The sequence below is a fragment of the Pseudogymnoascus verrucosus genome (assembly GCF_001662655.1).
Source record: "Pseudogymnoascus verrucosus strain UAMH 10579 unplaced genomic scaffold scaffold_63, whole genome shotgun sequence".
In the NCBI taxonomy this organism is placed as follows: domain Eukaryota; kingdom Fungi; phylum Ascomycota; class Leotiomycetes; order Thelebolales; family Thelebolaceae; genus Pseudogymnoascus; species Pseudogymnoascus verrucosus.
Genome location: NW_017263714.1, coordinates 119,376 through 139,645, shown reverse-complemented (window position 1 = coordinate 139,645; position 20,270 = coordinate 119,376). Strand labels below are relative to the sequence as shown.

Here is a 20,270-nt window from a genome sequence, read left to right as displayed (position 1 = left end):
ATAAATCTTACCCCAACTTAAGCTGCACTTCTAACCTTGGCATTGCGAAGGAGCGCACAGCCTCAACCACCGCATACGCATCCATTCTTGCACCATGACCACAAACTGAACCCCCCAATTCTCTCGCTCAAAGCTCGAAGTCGCTTTTCCTAGAGCTGTATCTTTGCCGCACACGAACAAGCATGGCGGACCCCCTAAGTGTAGCAGCGAGTTTAATAGCAATCGCGCAGGTCAGTGGTAGTATCATCTCCCTCTGTTATGACTATCGTCGCGGGTTCCAGGGAGCGCAGAAAGAGGTCCTGCAGATCTTTCGGGAAACACAGTCCCTGCGTAATGTCATTGAGCAACTTATCCATTTGGTCGACGACAACAACGATGCCGGGAGCGAGGTAAATCTGCCTTCCTTGAAGAATATGAGCGTCAACGACGGGCCAATCTCTGAATTCCAAAGCGACCTTCGGAAACTCGAGGATCGGCTGCGCAAACCAGTCACCAAGTGGAAGCGGCTAGGTGAACAGTTACTCTGGCCACTGCGAGAACGCGATGTCAAGGAGGCGCTTGGGAGCATACACCGCATGAAGGGCATTATAGAATTTGGTCTTGTCGCGGATTCTACGGCGGCCATTGTGGAGATCCAAAGGAACACGAGAGAGCTGAAGGACAGGATACTTGACTATCGGCGCTCGAATTTCCACATATCCGAACAGGAACACCTGCAGGTGATGCTGGAGTGGCTAGGATCCCCCGATCCTTCCGTCCGGCACAACGACGTCTGCAAGAAGCGAGCGAAGGATAGTGGGCTTTGGCTCCTTGATGGAAGCGAGTACGGAGTATGGCACAAGGCCCCCACGGCATCTTTTTGGCTCCATGGGATACCGGGGTGTGGGAAGAGCGTCCTCAGCTCAGTTGTCATAGAGCACATCAAGTCCCACAATATCCGAAATCACGACGTGGCGTTAGCATACTTCTACTTTGATTTCAGCAATGAGAGTACTTGCAAATCGGAAGTCATGCTTCGCTCACTAGTGTCGCAACTTTCGATGTGGCGAGGAAAACCGCCCAAAGCACTATCACGTTGCGCTCGAAAACATTTCAGGACCACGTCTCACTGTGGCGATGGCGATGAGTTGGCGGTTTATCGAGATGGGATTTCTCAGCCTACGACACAGGACCTTGTTGAGATCTTGCGAGGTATTGCGGAAGAGTATGATGATACTTATCTTGTGGTAGATGGGCTCGACGAGTGTCTAGATCAAGGAGAGTTACTTGAAATCCTTAATGACATCCTATCCTTCCAAGAAGATGGCTTGCGCATATTTCTGGCAAGTAGACGTAGTGGAGATATTGGCGCAGTTCTTGACTCGAAGGTTACATATACCGTTGAAGCTAGAAGTGAAGACGTGGGCGGTGATATTTACAGTTTCGTCCAAGAGCAATTGAAAACCCACCCTAAGCTCTCCAAATGGCCCGCCAGTCTACGAATGGAAATACAAGATTCTCTTATCAGTGGCGCCGGTGGTATGTTCCGATGGGTCCATTGCCAGCTCGGAATACTTGGAAAGTGCATTACAATCAAAAACATAAGAAAAGCACTCAAAGCGCTACCGAAATCGCTCTCAGAGACCTACGCATTAACTATCGACGGTATTGATGAGGATCACTGGGAGTATGCCGTTAAGATTCTAATGTGGCTTGCTATCTCTCCAAAGCCTCTCGAGATCGGCGAAGCTGCGGAAGTCCTCGCCGTTGACTTAGAAGCCGAGGGTGGACCAGTCTATGACGAGGATCTGCGGGTTCTAGATCCAACCATAGAGATTCCGGCAATGTGCACATCACTTGTCGCGACAACTACAACTTGCTTACGGAGTCGTAATGGTACCCTTGAAAAGGGTATTGAACTCCGTTTAGCACACTACACTGTGAGGGAATATCTGCTATCAGAAGAATTCTTCTTGCGGATGCGCCATACGACTCTGTTTGTAAACAAGCCCCAGGTGCACGCTTTCGTAGCTAGAACCTCATTGGCATATATCCTAAGCATACAGGAGGCCCTCACTGAAGAGCTACAAAAAGATCGTCCGCTATCGAGGCACGCTGCAGAAGTATGGCTGTATCATTACCAAGAGGCGTCAAAGGAGACGAGCCTAGAACTCCTTGTTTTGCAGCTTCTCCGAGACAATGGACAGACTGAACCATACAGGAACTGGTGTAAGTTATTTGACCCGAGCAAACCATGGAGACAGCCCGATCTCCAGCGCAAGACGTGTCCATCCCCGCTATACTATGCGAGTTCGGAGGGCCTTGAGCCCCTCGTTTTAGCACTTCTAAAAGCCGGTGCAGACTGTAACGCGGTGGGGGAAATTCACAAAACCGGCCTCCAGGCAGCAGCATGCAACGGTCATATTGGTATCGTCCGTGCTTTGCTTAAGGCAGGAGCAGATGTGAATGGTGGCGGTGGGCTCTATCGTGTCCCTATCATCGCTGCATCGGCCTCAGGACATGCTGAAATTGTGGAGGTATTACTCGAACATGGCGCACATGCAAATTATTCGTTCCCTGTCACGGCGTTAACTGAAGCTTCTCGACGGAATTATGTTGAAGTTGTGCGAGTGCTAATTAATGGCGGCGCTAGTCCTAACCAATACTCCTTTAAGTTATTTGATGTGAATCCGATCGAAGCGGCTTCATCGCGAGGCTACAAAGACTGCGTGGCCTTGATGTTGCCGAAAGCAAGTCGGATGACTGCGCGAGGTGGGTTAGAAGTAGCTAGCAGAGCAACAACAGACCGTGATATGCTGAAGATATTCGTCGAGTTCATTCCCGACGATGTTTTAAATTACGCCGCCGCTCTTGGTTACAAGGATCTCGTTGAAGACTTGCTTGATACAGGTGCTAAGTCGGAAACAAAGACCACAATTAGAAGATCCTGGGGGCCGGAAGATTTGTCACAGTCTGCCCTAGTTCAGGCTTGTGCAAATGGACACCTTGGGATAGCAAAACAGTTGATTGATAAAGGCGCTGATATCAATGCAAAGGCTGGGGAGGGCAAAGGCTGGGGAGGGAGTTCTGTTGCGCTGACAATGGCCACGAGGGCATGCAACCCTGAAATGGTAAAGCTGCTCCTTACCCACGGTGCTAATGTGAATGCGGGTGGTGACGACGGACCAGCATTGCAAATTGCGGCCTACGAAGGATATAAAGATATTGTCCAGATTCTCATCGATCATGGTGCTTCGCTAGAGGACAGCACTGGCATTTATGGCGGCCCTGTGCAAGCAGCAGTGCTTGGCGACCACATCGACATATTGAAAATCGTTCTCGCTGCCGGAACGAATGTCAACATGATGGCTGGATTATCAACAGAATATATAAGCGATGTGGCCCTCTCTGGCAGCCCAATTCAAGCCGCCGTGTTTTGCTCAAATATTCCCATGGCCAACTTCCTTTTAGGACACGGTGCAGACCCCAATCTGTGGAGGAACGTAAACGGCCGGAAAGGGATGATGGCTCCGCTCTCGATGGCTGCTAAGAACGGCAACCTAGACTTAGTGAACCGACTGCTAGACGCTGGTGCTGACGTAAAGGCCCTAGAAGAAGGCTTAGATTCAGGGCCAGCGTTGTTCTGGGCCGTGAGAGGGGGGTTTCTGATGGTGGTAAATCGACTATTAGATGCAGGTGCAGATCCCAACGCTCCATGTCACACAATTGTGGGAGGGGATGCTACGATTCTTGCAGAGGCTTGCTCGGGACAGGATGCATCAGTAGTCGAGTCGATGCTGAAGGCTGGCGCGGATGTACGAAAGTATAGCGACTTCCGCGAGAACAACGAACCGCCTATCCATACCGCCGCCCGTTGCGGCAGCGTCGACGTGATCCGTCTCCTTGAGAAGTACGGTGCAGACGTCAATGAGCAGTGTGAAGGAGGTGAGACAGCATTGCACAAGGCGGCCAAGGGCGGCAGACGAGATATCGTAGAAGTACTTTTACTAGAGCTTAAAGCGGACCCTTTATTGTCGTTTTTAAACGGCAGCTTGCCAATTCACACTGCAGCTAGCTGGAACAGCCCAGAGTGCTTGGAGCTACTAGTCAAAGTCTCTGATATAAACGCACGAAATAAGGCCGGGAGGACGCCTTTGCACTGGGCCGCTGATCATGCAGCTACAAAGGCCGTGGAATGGCTACTTAAGAATGCTGCGGATGATAGTATAGAAGAGTTCGGGACTAACATGACTGCGCGGGATTATGCAGAGTTGAGGATGCAGGAGGCTGATTCTGGGAACAACGCGGAGTACGCTGAGGTGCTTGAAATGTTTGATCGGCATTTGAAGGTCAAGTACGCTATTAGACCAAGTACGCCATGAGAGGAGTTAAAGTGTAATTACGGTCTAAGAAACCATCCTGCCACCCTTAGTTGCAAGGGAGATAGGTTCCGTTATTAGTAAACCAATCGTACGACCATATATATATGTTCCGGCCCAACCACCAACTCAAAGTATCTTTACATATAAATTATAGTGCAAAGCTACTTTGAGTTGGCGGTTGGGCCGGCCGAACGACCAACCTAAAAGTTGGTGGTTCGGCCGGCCAGTTGGCCAACTGACCGACTAGTTGGCCAACCAGAATAGTTGGTGGTTGGGCCGGAACATATATAACTAGCTTAAAATGTAAGTCTAATATGACCCTCACCAAAACGCAAAAACTGACGTCTTCGCATATTGAGGACCATCCAGTGTTAGGCACGGATACCAATATACCCTTGGTATCCGGGTATATACCCGAGTATATACCTACCCGTCGATATTTGTAGAGTATCCGGTGTATCCGGGTATATACCCGGATACATGCCAAGAATAGCCAAGCTGTTGCTAAGGCTTCATTTCATGACGTCGTCGTATATCGTGAGACCTGTAGTAATGCTGAAATATCCTCATAATGAGTGACTCTTCGCTCTCTGAGCTCGAGGGCGGTTATGAGAGTTATGATACTTATAACGAGCCCACTTTACCAACCCTGCCTACCCCTATTCAACCTGATAATTCTCATATTCCTACACCGCCGCTCCGGCTTCAGCCTCTAGGACCAATGCTGCCGCTAACGACGTCGATACTATTCACTAAGCTATTATACTCCCGAATGATACTTGATACTATGCCTCCTACGGTTAAGATAACCTACTTGCAACTAGACTGTGGATATTCGCCTACTCCGCAAGTGATAAATCAGACGTCAACTAGTAATCTATAGAAGCACTATTCTTAGAAGCATCTAACGATAGCATATACAACGAAGAATTAGACGAATATACCATTAAGATTAAGCCTATTAAGTAGTGCGTCGTCGTTCTTTAAGCCACGGAGCTAGAAGCCTAAGCCTATTTCTATTCAATCGTCGAATAGTAGAGCGAAATACCGAGAGTTACTACTCTCATTTGTTATATTAAATAACCTCTCCTTACGGCTTATTAAGAGCCATTCGTTCTATTAATTAGTTTAATTTTTAAGCCCATCTATGTTATTAGTCTCATCCTGAACGCTACACTAAGAACTACAGCGGCAATTATCATATCACCAAGGCCTATTACAAATTGAACTACAGTCTCATATTATAAGTGGAGGCCGGATATCCATAACGATAGATACATAGACTACACAGAACTATACTAAGTACGCTGTAGTTACAGGTCATTAGATCAACGAGAAGTGGTAGCATTAGTGTGTATTACTCAACGTAATCTACCTTCGAGAACCAATCCATAGCAGCGAATATCTCGCTGAGGAATTAGCAGCTGTAACAGATAGCTTAGAAATCACAGGCGCTATCTTCACTTATACACAGGATAATGCCTCTACGAATACAGTTATGCTTGCAGAATATGAGAAGCTAGCTAGTAAGGGTTAGCCTACTATTTAACAGCCGTGGAAATTTACAGTAAAGGAAGGAGACGTCTGATGTATTGCATATATTATCAATATTACAGTCTAAGCTGCTTTTAAGAGCTTAAAAGCCAGCCTAGATACAGAAGTAGAAGCATACTAGTGTAAGCAAGGTCTTACTTAGATACTACAGCATATAGGAAGCGACGTATTAACAGCCCTTATAAAGCTACGCTAGCATATTTATATATTTCGGAACCGTCGAGCTTAGAAGGATGCTTTACAGAAGCAGATCTAAGCTGCAGGGCAGAAGCCACGGCAATTATCACTTAATATGCTAGTACGTTAGAACTTAACGTACTATATGCTTAAGACTGCTTTAAAGCTTCGAATACCAATTACTATAGTGTGTTCTACGTAGAAGCTTAATCTTAGTATAAAGGATATATCGTTAACTATAGACGATTAGGCTATTATTGAAGCTCTCGAACGATTATTCCTAGTATTCCTAAAGCCGTTAAGACGGCTACAAAGCGATTCGTTTCTAACCCTTAACTTTACGATCCCTCTTTACTTAAAGATGATAAATAAGGTTACGTTAATTTAAGACGAGCTTAGTAATAGCTCTACTATTAGACTTGCTTACGAAGCTACGCTTTAAAAGCTTAATATATATTATACTCTCATAACGAATCTATAATGCAAGCACTTAGCTGTTGCTACGATTTGCGACCTACAGATGAATTATACAGTATTTAAGAAGCTATATCTAAATACTATAGACAATTCACAAAGACTACGAGCTAGAGCTTAATTTGAAGACGTTTACTAGACGTATTAAAGGCGAGAGTATTATATTAATATAGAGCGTATTACCCGTGAGACGGCTCTTATAGACAGTGCTCTAAATAGAGCAGAGCCTAAGCCTAACTCTAACGAGGATCTATTTGCTTTAGAGGGCTTAGCATTCTAGGAACCAGAATGGAGGCGGTGGATGCTTAAACCACGGCCTAGTGAGCATACTGATATCCTTAAATATTGGTGCGCAAAGCAATACCAATATCTAGTTATCGCCTGTATTACTCGAGATCATCTTGTAATTCCAGCAACCTCTGCAGCTTCTAAGCGGGTATTTAGTAATGGAAGTGATATTATCACAAAGAAGCGGAACAGGTTATTACCGCTAACGATTAGATATTTACTTTGCTTACGGAATTGGGGTCGGATACAGGAGGCAGAGAGTGACGGCGATGATGCTAATGATGAGGCAGACGAAGAAATATAGGGGGTTAGGGCGTTAGGGCGTTATATTATTATCAATAGCTTCATTTTTATATCAGCTAATATCATAAATGGGCCTCTTTTTAATTCAAAAATCATAAATAGGCCTCTTTTTATATATAATATCATAAGTAGGCCTCTTTTTAATACAATATCAGGAATGGGCCTCTTTTTTTCTTATCGCTCACCGCCTACAACATATTACGCGAGTGAAAACTCTGACTGCCTCTATTTACATTTTATATTTGAGTATTCCTAGCTGTATATTACTATATCCTTACTCGTACAATGTCTACTCTAGCAATGTTTTCCCTTCAATGAAAGAAGCCAAGCTATCTATTACAGCTGCTCTTAAAGACAACGGGCAATCGTACTAGACCGAGACCTTAAAGCTAATGAGATTTGTCTTGAAATGCAAGACTGTTAAAGACTAAGAAGAAGGGGAGGAAGATATACCACACTGTGAATTTAAGGTATAGTAAACATTATAGTAAACAATCTAGTGACTAACCTAGCTGCCATTTACGCTAAGCGTGTCACCATCTAAGCAAAGGACATGCAGCTTGTCTGTTGCATGCGCCTGCATATGACTAGATATGAATATCCGGGAAGATTGAAATGATGAACTTATGGAGGATTGGGAGTCTAGGAGTCTAGGAGCATAGGAATGGCTAGGACATCATAATACCCTTTGTCGTCTGCTATGTAAATTAAATTTGTAACTTCAATTAGAGCGGGAAATCAAAGTCAGCTAATGCTTGGTCATATGACTAGCAGAATAATTAGGCACGTGCGCGATAAGAAAAAAAGAGGCCCATTCCTGATATTGTAATAAAAAGAGGCCTACTTATGATATTATATATAAAAAGAGGCCTATTTATGATTTTTGAATTAAAAAGAGGCCCATTTATGATATTAGCTGTTTTTATATACTCTATTCTATTTTTATATACCATATTCAGCCTCATGTATCCGGGTATATACCCTACCCTACCCGTGAGCTTCACGGATACTACCCGGATACATACCCGCCGAACACTGGGACCATCGTGCTGCCTCTAGCCGCAGCTTTAATTACTCCATAATTGTACGTAGAGGGCGAAGGATGACCTTCTAGATCTAGCCGCCGCGACCGACAGTAGCGTGACCCCTATCATTAATTAGTGCCTAGCCAACTCCACCCACATGTTTAATACAAAGGACTCTCATGTCAACTTTTTACAAGCAAACTCAGAGTCTATTGAACCCTCTGTAGAAAATGACAGACCCTGAGAAATGCTGGCCTGGTGGTATTCCTTTACATATTCGATGTCAAGATAATCCAGTCCTCGGTATAGATGCCTTTAAAGAGGAGGTGAAGGGCTGGCAACTGTTTCTTGAGGTTTGAAACTCTACTTTCTACAAGGCCAAGAGTGAAATGAATCATAGACCTAACTCGTGTGTCTAGGAAAACGCGACGCCCTGTGACGGCAGTAGCCAGGAACAGACCTCTAGAATAACCAGGCGGCGTCAGCTCGTTAAAGAATGGGCCACCATGAGCCAGGATACCCGTGACTCCTACTAGTAAAGGGCACAATTACGTCCTAGCGATGGGTGGTTTCCAGCAGAACTGGCTAGTACCGGCCAGAACATCCAACAGTCTGATTGGTGCAGTCTCATCGTCCCGGAGCCGATCAGTCCGCGGAACCGCGCCCTTTGGACGAAGATAGTGCTTATGTTGTATCACTTTGACGGCCCACGGGGCACTCTATTTGGAGGCGACACATCTACTGCTATAGTCCGACCTAATTGTGCTGGTCCAACCCTGTGACCGTCGAAGGTTTTAGTACCTGGAGCTACGTTGAGCCGACTGTATTTGAGAATATGGCCATGACGTCGATAGGCACGGTGGTGTTCCACTACTGGAACTCGGGTGTCTTCCTTGCTGACCAGGAGACGCTCGACACGGGAAGCTTGCTGTTGTGCGAGTTCTATAATAATGGAGGGCTTAGAGCTAGCGCCCGCGTCTGGCCTATGTTCACGGAGGACCTCTATAACTTTATCGTGGGACTAGGAAAACCTGTATCTAGCCTTATTAAGCATAACGGATGGATTAACGCGAATGCTCTAACAGTCTTGTATGCTTCTTAAGTGTATGTGTCTATTACACTGTATCCCTGTCCAACTTATAGCCACGTGCTACTAAAGTGCGTCTCAAAACCGGCGCCGTAGGCGCGCTACACTTAGCTGGTAGACACAAACCTCGCGTAGAGGCTTCGTGTCACCTACGGCATGATAGATTGACTAGGAGCATCATTGGGGATGTGAGCGCATATAGCATGAGCGCAGCTTTTCCTTGAGTTCAGTGCCGTTGGAAGATGCATGTCATGGCGAAGAACAAGGATCGTTAGTTCAGCCGCTGAGTCATTCGGAACCCCATACCCACCAAGACGGTGCAAAGGCAGTCTACCTCTCATCTTTTACATCGTCAATCCCTTCTATCTCAACTGGCCTCACGGTAAGTTCAGCATGAGCACTCGCGACTCGTTTCCTCAATTCAGCCGTCTCCCTCTCGAACTCCGTTGTCTCATCTGGTTCCACTGTCTCCCCCGCCGCATCGCAGAAGAAGACATCCCCTACACCCTCCTCGACGGCAAACGCTCTCGTCAAGCCTGCTGGCCCAACCGGACCACTTTTAAAAACGCCCGGGTGCCCTACGTTGCCGCGGTCAGCCGTGAAGCACGCCAGACGGTCTTCGAATGGGGCCAGCACCAAAAGTCACAGGACGATACTAGTCTAGAGACGATATGGCTCCAGCCCAAGATTGATTTGGCACTTCACCTTAACTGGACGCGGAGGAGGAATCACGCGTTTTACCAGGTCTATGATGCTTATGTTCCTGGTTATGATGAGACCCCGCTGGTGATGCTCATCTATAGGGCACGCTGGGATTATGGCATGCGGATATCCCTCGTTGGAGATGTAATCCATCCCTTCGATGTGGGAGAGTTGATGATAGATACTGCCACCACTACTAATAACTCACCACCATCTGACTCCGAGCCCGTGGCATCGGCAACCCCAAGCATACCCATTACCGAAGTGCAAGACGAAAGGGCAGAGGATATCTATCACATCGTGGCTTTTGCCGAGGATCAAACCATATACCTGACTCTAGTAGCCATCTCGCTGCATGTCGACAAAGCAGCCGCTCTAGCATCTGGTCTCTTTGGCTTACTAGGCGATGCCTTGGTGCAAACCGTCGACTTTGACGACGTACCTCGCTTACGTCAATTCTACAAGTTGTACAACTCAGATCCTACCTTGAAGGAAGCAGAGCCCCATGTGGAAAAGCTCTTCAACGTCATCCTCAGCGGGGAATTCCACGCAGCCGTGCTCTCGTGGGAGAAGAAAATCAGATGGCTTCTCCAGGTCGCCGCTTGGAAGCGGATACAGAAGGATCAGCCCGAGAGTTTTGGGGACACAAATCCTGCATTGGTGTGGAAGCCTCCTGTGCCGAAGGAGCAGCGGTACATGCGGATGGACGAATACATGCCTGATGAAGAGAATTCTTGGTGGGGGGAATATGCAGGGGTACAGACGCCGAAGGTGATGCCGCAGGTTATGGCGAGGCTGTGCGATAATCAGTGTTATAGGGAGGAGAGACAGCCGGAGAAGTTTGGGGATGTGTAGTTTGGGGAGTATAGGCGAGGCGCTGAAGCCTCGCTGTGAGGTGAAGCCAGATGGACGAGGTAAGATTGGTTACTGAGGTATTGCACTGCTAATTACACCCGTTTCAGCTGAGATTTGTGTAGATTTTCTTTTTCTCTACTTGAGAAAATAACCTGTGTATTTTTATTGCTGAGCAGAAACCCTTACTACAAAAATATACACACACAGCCATTCCGCGGCTAGACAAAAATCGAATACACATATCTCGGCCGCCTACAATTTCTTAGGGTATCATATTATACTCCAGCCCGCCTTTTCCTCCTCCTTTCCCCCTTCTGTCCCCCGCCCTTGACCCTCTCTTGTCCCCATTTTCCTACCTCGCACCCCCCATCTCATGCGACACCCCCCCGCCACGTTCGGCACCGGTAGGGCGCACGTACATCTCATACAATGGTGGCGGACTCCCCACTTTGTTGGCATACTGTGACATCTGCTGCGGAGCAATCTGGGTGAACCCCCCCGGCGCCGGGGTGCCTCCTGCTAACTCGTGCTGCGCCTGCTGCTGTCCGTTGTTAAATCCCCCTGTTGCATGAGGAGGTCCGCCATTGAAGATTCTAGCTGCCTGAGGCGCCGGAGAACTAGACATCTCATACTGCCCCTGAGGCGTCGAATTTCCAACCCATTGGGGAGGCTGCGATGGCGCTAATGTGCCTTGTCCGAATGGCTGGGTGGTGGTGGATTGGGGGGAGGGCGTTTGTGTCTGTGGTTGCGCGTAGTGGGCGGGGAAGGGGGACGTAGGGGGGAAAGTTGTGGGGTACGGGTTTGCGGTGAATGTTGTTGGTTGGGAGTTGGGGATGAAGGCGCCTGGCTGTTGGTTGGGCTGCTGTTGGGTTGGGTTGAAGGGGGGGTGAGGTTGGTGAGGGTTGAATGCTCCGGGCTGCTGGTTTGGGTTGAAGGGCGTATTAGGGTTGAATGCTCCAGGCTGCTGATTTGGGTTCAAGACGGGTTGATGCTGGTTGAATGCGCCCTGCTGCTGGTCTGGGTAGTAAGGAACTGGAGCAAGTGGCACACCTCCCTTCCGCCGGCGATGCGTCTCGATGCAAGCTATGATGAAGAGTGCGATGAGTAAAGCTCTATCAAGGACAGGTTAGTCTCTATATCCCACATGTCTCCCCATAGTAGTATCATACGTTACAACCAACCCAAAGACTGCAGCAATGGTATAGAGCAAATCAAGCGGCCCAGATATAACATTCCCATCGAATAACACAAACGCCTGCAACCCCGCCATCGTCCCCAGCACAAGCCAGAGAATTAGATCGACGCCGACGCAGGCACCGGGGTGGATTCCCTTGTACGTCTGCCGACGGACAAACAGAGTGATTGCCTCAGCGATACTCCATAGCAGCGCGGCGGCTGCCTGTGTGAAGGTGGTTAGAAAGAAGTGCTACCCCAGTTCATGATATGGGGGGATGAGTTACTGGACCCAGTAACACGGGGTTCCCGAAATAAGTCCCAGCGCAGCACCCGACGACGACGAGACTGAGAACCGCCGCGATGCAGCGTAGACTCAATTTCGTGATCCAGAGCCTCTTGACCTCCTTATCCACCCCAGGCAGCTTGTCAACAGAAGAATCCATCGCTACGGCTACCGCCATGTCGTCTCTCGTGTGAGAAAGCCGTTCTCACTCCTAGGGTTAGGAGCGTAGCATAAAACACCTTTCTACTCCGTCGCGCAAAATTGGCCCAGCGCGATAGAATTGGAAGATGGAATTGCAAAATCTAAATTGAAGGCGCGCGCACAGTCGCTGCGCGCGTCTAGAGATGAGGCGCATGCAGGGGGGACGAGGCTGGCAGAAATTGGACCAACATTAGAAATGCCTCTTTGGGAAAGAGGGCTGCCAAGAAGGGAATAGTTAGAACGCCTCACGAACAAGTAGATAAAGGGGACAAATTAATAATTACAGCGCCTCACAAAACGAAGTATATGAAGTAGATAAATGGATATTTTAACGTTAATTCACTCCGTCTTCTACCCTCTCCCTCCCCTACAAAAATAGACAAAAAACACAAGATTTTACACCTCTCTATGTCTATAGTCAACCCTCCCCTCCCACCAAAGATGTGTGCAAACATCAGAATTCCTCACAACAAATAAAACGAGTGCCACCACCACAATCCCCCCCCCCCAAACAAATCGAAGCCACCCCCCGCTCTCCAAAACTAGACACCAAAAAAGATCTCATTCCCGAGTTTTGCAGACCATTAAAAACTACCAATAAATCATGCCCGATTCGCGGCAGAGTGTGCAATGCTTGCTTTGTGTCTCTCAATCCAATCATCCCATTCATTCGCTCGTCCCGCTCCTCTCAACACCCTACAAAAAGCGGAGGGTAAATCAACAAATGCTCAAAATCGCTCTAACCCCCCACCACCCACTCCACTCACTCAGCAGCACCCTTCCCCTTCTCCTTCTCCCTCCCCTTCTCCTCCCCCTGCCCGTTCCTCTCGCGGGTAATTTTATTCCGTTCCTTCCTCTCCCTCTCCTTCTCCCGTTCCTTCTCCCTCTCTCCCTCCTTAACAGCCTCCTTCTCCGCCTTAGCGCGCTGTTTCTCCTGTTCCTTCTCCCTCTCCTTCTCTCCTCCCCCCTTCTTCCTCAACACCCCACTAACACCGCTCAAAAACCCCTTCCCGCCCTTCCCCTCCCTACTCAACCCCCGCTCCGTAGGCGGCGACGCACCCATCGCCCCAATATCCAGGGAGCCGCCAAACACATCCGCAGCTAGAGGGCGGGGCATGCGCAAACTCTCCTTCCCAAATGTACTCTCCCAAAACGTCTGACGCTCTCTGCGTTCTCTACTCCCCGTCTCCGAGCCCGCCGACCCGGGCACAGGTATACTACCATCATCGTTCCTATTCCACCTCGCGGCCTCCCTCGGCGTCGCAAGCGGGTACGAATTCGCCGCATGGGGCACAATATCATTCTCCGTAAACGTCCTCTGATCCAGCGCACTACTGCGTTCCAAACTCCTCAAGATATCAGTCCACTTCAGCTCCGGCGGCTCCTCGACCTTCGCCTCCGCCTCGGCGCGGCGGAGACACTCATCTGCCCGCTTCTGGAGCGCGACGCACTCGTTGTGGAAGGCGAGGAGGTCGCCGGAGAACTCGGCGACGCGCGCGGTGTCCCCCGCTACGGATTCGAGCCAGAAGCGGACCAGGGCGGCGTAGGTGCGCGCTTCGTCGATGAGGTAGGGGAGGGAGGGGAAGCCTTCGCGGGAGGTCATGGGGAGGCGTTTGAGGATTGCGAGGGGCGTGGAGTAGGATGCTGGTGGGGGGATGCGCGTGCGGTCGGCGGGGATGGAGCAGATGTTGTCGATGAATGCTTTTACAGTCTGGCGGTTCTGGGCGAGGAAGCGGTTCATGGGCTCCATCCAGGCTTCCTTCTGCCCGAAGGTGGAGAGGTTGGCGAGGACCTGGAGGGATTTGGCGATGAGTGTTAGGGTGCGTTGGGCGCGCGGGTGGGGGTGGTCGCGCAGGAGGCCAAAGAGTTTAGGGTTCAAGAGGGAGGGGCAGAAGAAGCGGAGGAAGAGGAAGCCCGAGACAGAGGTGTAAGGTGCGGTGCGGAGGAAGTTGCCGTATCGGTCCTCGGCGACGGTGCGGACGTACTTTAGGATCTGTCGCAGTTCCGCGGGACATTGGTTGTGCGAGGCGGAGATGTGGGCCCAGATATCGCTGGTGAGCGCGTTGAGGGTGGCCCAGTTCCTGCTTAGGTCTTCGCTGGCTCCGACGCGGGAGGGATCGACTTCGCAGTCTGGGTTCATGGCGTTGATTTCGCGGACTTTGTCGCCGAGGAGGTCTTCGAGGTATTCTTTCCCGAGACGGCGCATGTGGAAGTCTAATGCTTGGGTGAGGAGGGAGTTGCCGCGGAAGAGGAGATTGGCTTCGCCTGTGAGGGACTTGTTCATGTCACGGAGTTGGACCTCTCTGTCGCTGACTGAATCAAATGAATCGTTCGAGCCCATGCGTCGACTGAACCGTAAGCGCTGAACCGGCGTTTCTTTGCTGATGCCGTCAATCTCGTCCTCGACCAAAGATACCAGCCACTGCTGAGCCTGCCCAGAGACTTGGAACACGTCCAACAATGTCTCTGCCAGGAAGCGGAGCTTGGATGGCACATATTGGGACATCTGCAGCGTCAATCCCAAGGTAAACTTATGCAAGAGATCCGATAGAGCCTTGTACTCCTTCAACAGTAACACAACGAGCTCGTCATGGCGCACCCGTATCAGCATCTCGCCAATTGCTTCCTTCTTCTCATTCAATACCGGCCACCAATTCTCCACATCCTTGCCGCGATCCAGTTGATCCATGCGTATGTGGACGATGCCGCATAGGACTTCCCATACAATTTCCGGGGTGTGAACGCTAACAGAAGATTTCGACCCATGAACCTGAGGATGAGGCTGAGGCTTCGATTTCATCCTCTTGAGAGCAATCGAAATCTCCGGGAGCGCAGCAGGCAGCCCGCCAAACTCGCTCTCTTCGCGCCAGAAAGGTTTGTTCGTCCCAAACTTTGTCGTCGTCCTTGAACGAACTTCTCCGTCAAGAACAACTTCTGCAAAGTAATCTCCCACAGATGGGTCGGGCTCGGCTTTATGTCCCCGCCGCCCGTCCACGGGTTGCTCGGGTTTCTTGCCCGTTGGTCGTAGTTTGGCCTCGACGGTCCGGATAGAGAGGGTTTTTTCAATTCGAAAGAGGTCATCTGGTGTAGGGATGACGAGGGAGTCTGGATCATCTGAGCCATCTGCGGAAATTTGAGACCCGTACATATCCGGCACAGTAAACGTCCGTAGCAGGACATACCACACTTCGAAGAGTACCCGAGATTCCAGGGAAATAAATACCGGCGACACAATAGATATTGAGGTCGCTGCCGCCGTGTACTGAGGGAGAATCGCAACGCAGTATTCTTGGTTCAAAACCGTCTTATCCAGCTCCTGAATGCCGCATCTTGACAACTGTGATAACTGAATCGTAGCCAGTAGTGAGACGTCATTCTCCGTCATGAGCTTCAACTCTCCATTATCTTGCAATATGCACGAGACTTGCCGCCACGCTCGATCAGCGCGTTGACGACCTCCAGCAGCTGCCTGAGACGTGCCTTTATCCCACAAGTACACCCTTCCAACCTTGATGATATTTATGTCCTTAGCCTGGCTGAAGCTGGGCCGCCGACTAACCGATCTCAATTCCCCTGCCTCAGAACTGGAGGCGCTTGATCCGTCTTGGTTCTGTTGCCACGATAATAATGCTGCCAGCCAATATTCATACTGCGAGGTATCAAGTGGCCGCAGCCGTAGCCGCATTCCAGACGCGATGCTAACGTCCAGGATATTTTCCTCGTTTTCTTCTATGGGTGGCTTCACTCGGCACCCCCTCAGGTCTGGGACAATAGTCTGGTGATTAGGCCCACTCTCAGTACCCTCAAATAGAAAAGTCCCCTTATCGTCAATATAACAAACTCCCCCAGCCCATGAACCATGCCCCGAGGTCTGGTATTCGACCTCTCCCTTCATGCGCCCATTGAGACCATTCATGAGTTTGAGAACCTTGATAGCATCGCGAGTAGCGATCGGCACAGGCAGCGTATCGACATATGCCGGAAATGGAATCGGAGATCCTGACCGCGAACTCGCATTCGACTGTCTATACAACCTCCCTGCCGCCACCGGAGGTTTCTTCTTAACCGAGTCAGCTCGTTGCGACTGAGCAGAGCGGAACGCAGTCGAAGGGTGCGCTAGATATTTCGGGTCCTCTTTCGGTATATTTTCGTCCGAGCTGCCCAATCCCGAGTAGGTCGACCCAGTTCGATGTCTCCTCAGCGGCAGCTGCCCCGACGGTCGCCTCTGCTGCTGCGCCCCATCAATCGTCCGGTTCCTCGGCCTCGTCCTTGGCAGATTCGACACATCGTCTACATCGCTCTCATTCGATGTGGTATGCTGCAGCCCGCCTGATTCACCCGTCTCAAACGCATCCTCAAAGACTAGCCCCCGGCGTCTCTCCCACGGCTTCTCCAATCCCCGTATCGAGCGCGGCGATGCCTGTGACGCCACGTCCACGTCAGGCGCCCCTGCCCCTGTTCCACCGGCGGGCGTGTGTGTCGGTTCTGGCGTAACCACCCTGATGCTGTCATCTTTGCGTCGCTGCGGCGGCGGCGCCTCCGAAGCGGCGGACGCGGTCCCGGCCTCCTGCTCGTGTTGTAGTAGTATTAGGTTCGCTCCGAGTTTCGGCGCCAGTGGTGGCACGGTGCTGCCTGCTGCTGGGCCGTCGTGCTGCTGGGCCGCCTTGTCCATAGCCAGATATAGGATGCGCTGCGTGCGCAGTCTTTGTCGGGGGGGTGGGAGCTGGTCAGGCTAGCGGGCGTTCATGTGTACTGGTGTAGCAGTGTGCGCCTAATGGGTATTGTAGGAGTGGCAATGGCCACGGAAACGTGGGCGCGGTGGTTGCGCGGTGTGTCTGTGGTTGATCAGTTGAAATGTCACCGAGGTGCGCGGGGTCAATTGGTAATCTGGGGTAACTTACAATGAACCCTCTTGCCAAAAAAAAATTTGCAACAAAGAGTAGGACGGTGTGTATGGTTCGTTATAACCAGTCGCCCTGTGGCAGCAGTGCCTTCTGTCTTCCCTGATCGTGTCGCAATTGTAAGGAGCTCGTCATCATACCTGAGCATGAGCGGGTGCTTGACGTCTCGCGATCATGGGGAAGCTACCATGCATATAAGTTGAGTCGCAGGTGATAGTGCGCAGGAACGGGCTTCCTGGCCTTGCAATGGATAGTGAGATATGTTCAGTCTGTTAAAGGATTCCAGCGTATGACTTTGTAAGTGTAAATGGTCGTCGTCTCATGAAATCGTAGAGTATTATTGCGGCGTTGATGTGTTCAATAGTAGCGTCTTGACTAAAACGGTTAATAGGGAACAAAGTGCGGAGCTGTCGTCGGCACGACACATAGGATAGGTTTAACGTGTGTATGTTCTGGACGGCGCATATATGTACATCACTGAGACTAAACCATCTAAACTAAGACACACCGACTCCAATATTTATGTCGCATCGCACTCTAATAAAATCATAAAATTACCATCTTGGATATGTTTAAAGTATATGCAAGCTCCTCGAATCAATTTTGGACACAGGTACATTACACATGCAAAGAAGCGCGCTCACCGAGCATATATCTATTATCGTCATACGGTCTAGGATAAGGTAGGATCGGGTGCGGAGAAATTGAGCAAGGCCCTGTGCTAATCAGACGCATCTTATTTTATTGTTTTATTATTGAAACATTCGATATACACTGACCCACTGCCGGACATGAACAGGAACTGGAAAGCTGACTAGAATCTGACTGGAATCTGATATAATTTTACTAGGGAAATTCACAAAGAAAGGATTTATTATAGATGGTCAAATTCCCATTTCGCGTGTCACCGCTGCCCCACAAGGCTGCTGTGTGTTGTGCCAGACAATCATAATTCATTTGCCAGAAACGAACTTGCCAGACTCCATGTCCCTCAAATGTATCAAGTGTTCAAGTGCCACCCAGGTATATCTCCGCAGGGTTGAAAATAAAAAGGTCAAGGCTATAAGCAACAAACCGTCCTACCATTGCCAAGTACGGCTCGCCAATCCGAAGCAAAATATCCAAAAACTCCCCAAGTTGTCTCTCTCAAAAAGTATCCAAAGGAAGCTATGGAAATCGAGGCTCAATACTACTAATAGGGCTCAAGGGCTGGCTACGTGTCCCAGTCAAATCGCCGCTCGCCGTCTTCCTCAACGCCTGGCTCATGGATTCAATCGTCAGCTCCGAGCCTGTTGTCGGTGAAGGGAAGCTCAAGGTAGGACTCGCCAGCGGCTTCCCGGCGCGGGTGGGTGATAGGTCAAGGCCCTTGATAGATGCAGACTTGCTGGTTGGCGGTGAAGTTCCCACCCCCTGCGACGATACCGTGGATCTAATTGGCGAGGGCGAGCGATGCCCGGACGATAACGTGGTAAGGCCTGCAATATGTATCGGGTCCCTGTTGTTCATGTGTTCGGTTTGCTCTGATTGCACAACGTCTGCAAAGGAGATGAAGCTCAGACGCCTCACGTCTGCGCTATCCAACGCACCATAATTCGACGCCGCATCGTCCTTATCAGGGTGTGCCAGCAAGTCTTCTGACCAGTTCGTGCCAGCAGCCTCGCTGCCACCGATCCCTGTTACATTCTTTGCGGCTGGCTGGTGCGACGAGTGCATTATGATTTCAACCGTGTCTGGGTCTAGCGCATTGTCTGTAATGGCTTCCGAGGAGGCATCTAGTACTGCAGGAATGTGATCTTCGGTCTGTATATGGGCTGGAATTGCTGGCGAGTTCGGCACTTGTGAGGCAGCTTCCTGTACATCACGTTCGAAGATTTGAGATCCGGCCGGTGAAACAACTCTGGAGGACGGCGAATGTAGATTTCGGATTGTTGGTGATTGTGAAATGTATGGGTGCGTAGTGGGGACGAAAGTGAGATTCGCAGGAGTAGATCTCGGTGTATTTGACTCGTTCGAGGCTACATCCTTCCTCTTTCCCTTGTCATCCTTCCTCTTCTTGCCAAAGCCAAAGAGCCGCCGCTTCGCTATCTTGGGTTCACTCCCAGTCGGTGTGTCTTCACCCTCCTCCTCACTAGATTCGGCCGACTCTGGTGAAGTAATCGGAGATATATCCTGCGCTTCGTCCAGATAGAGTACTGGATTCGTGCTTGTGTTCGTCGCTTGCTGATTCGGCTTATCCTCACCAGCCTGGGCACCAGGGACTTCCGTTGAAGCCATTGTACTGTTGCGGTTATTGCGGTCTCATGAAGTTATATAAAGGCCTCAATGCGTTCTATCGAACCTTGCGACGCAGTCAGTGACAAGTGCTTCGTTCAGGGAAAAGGGTCCTAAGTCAAATGGCACAGGGTAGAATGAATGGATAGCCGCCCTTGGGTACGACGTAAGAGACTCGCGGGGAAACCGTGGATAAATAACGGGAGGAGCAGGGTAGATACCTGCGAAGCAAGCTGAGCCGCCGTGTTCGATGAGACTGCGGGAGACAAGAGACAATAATACGAGATGCCTCAACAAGTCAATGAAGTCATACTTGGGGGGAAAGAGTATGGGGATATGGATAGGGAATCGATATTAAAGAGGTGTGCTGGATGGAAAGATGGACTGGATGGTGTCTATCTTATGGTGTTGGGCAGGTTTAACAGTCAGTTGAAGGTATGTACACACCCAGGACAGTACTCGGAACTGTAACTTGGACAAGATGGTCGATGCCACCCAAGCTGCATTCATCCCACCAGCCAACCACCAGCCAAAAGGAGACTTGATCTTGTGATGCGGCCTGGTCCGTGCGTTCGGGTCGTCGGTCTGTACCGTAACCGTATTAAGTAAGTG

The 20,270-nt window shown here is 49.9% G+C and overlaps 6 protein-coding genes across 6 annotated transcripts; 3 read left to right on the top strand and 3 right to left on the bottom strand.

The window, feature by feature from the left end:
• Positions 1-182: 182 nt before the first annotated feature.
• On the top strand, positions 183-4,361 carry VE01_09303 (uncharacterized protein; the record flags this gene model as incomplete). Its single annotated transcript, XM_018278717.1, has 1 exon — positions 183-4,361. One exon carries the CDS (start codon positions 183-185, stop codon positions 4,359-4,361), a length of 4,179 nt encoding a protein of 1,392 aa, XP_018126116.1.
• Positions 4,362-8,362: 4,001 nt separating this feature from the next.
• On the top strand, positions 8,363-9,387 carry VE01_09302 (uncharacterized protein; the record flags this gene model as incomplete). Its single annotated transcript, XM_018278716.2, has 3 exons — positions 8,363-8,535; positions 8,602-9,271; positions 9,381-9,387. The coding sequence occupies exons 2-3, from the start codon at positions 9,018-9,020 to the stop codon at positions 9,385-9,387; spliced, it is 261 nt and encodes an 86-aa protein (XP_018126117.1). The 5' UTR covers positions 8,363-8,535; positions 8,602-9,017.
• A 203-nt stretch (positions 9,388-9,590) lies between these two features.
• On the top strand, positions 9,591-11,524 carry VE01_09301 (uncharacterized protein). Its single transcript, XM_018278715.2, has one exon. The coding sequence runs from the start codon at positions 9,663-9,665 to the stop codon at positions 10,824-10,826; it is 1,164 nt and encodes a 387-aa protein (XP_018126114.1). The 5' UTR covers positions 9,591-9,662; the 3' UTR covers positions 10,827-11,524.
• Positions 11,179-12,608, bottom strand: VE01_09300 (uncharacterized protein; the record flags this gene model as incomplete). Its single annotated transcript, XM_018278714.2, has 3 exons — positions 12,287-12,608; positions 11,996-12,225; positions 11,179-11,938 (listed from the first exon to the last, which is right to left on the bottom strand). Exons 1-3 carry the CDS (start codon positions 12,461-12,463, stop codon positions 11,179-11,181), a joined length of 1,167 nt encoding a protein of 388 aa, XP_018126115.1. The 5' UTR covers positions 12,464-12,608.
• A 641-nt stretch (positions 12,609-13,249) lies between these two features.
• VE01_09299 (uncharacterized protein) lies at positions 13,250-17,761 on the bottom strand (the record flags this gene model as incomplete). Its single annotated transcript, XM_018278713.2, has 2 exons — positions 17,388-17,761; positions 13,250-17,321 (listed from the first exon to the last, which is right to left on the bottom strand). Exon 2 carries the CDS (start codon positions 17,156-17,158, stop codon positions 13,250-13,252), a length of 3,909 nt encoding a protein of 1,302 aa, XP_018126162.1. The 5' UTR covers positions 17,159-17,321; positions 17,388-17,761.
• Positions 17,762-18,033: 272 nt separating this feature from the next.
• On the bottom strand, positions 18,034-20,146 carry VE01_09298 (uncharacterized protein). The gene is made up of 2 exons (XM_018278712.2): positions 19,880-20,146; positions 18,034-19,725 (listed from the first exon to the last, which is right to left on the bottom strand). Exon 2 carries the CDS (start codon positions 19,659-19,661, stop codon positions 18,555-18,557), a length of 1,107 nt encoding a protein of 368 aa, XP_018126167.1. The 5' UTR covers positions 19,662-19,725; positions 19,880-20,146; the 3' UTR covers positions 18,034-18,554.
• Positions 20,147-20,270: the final 124 nt, after the last annotated feature.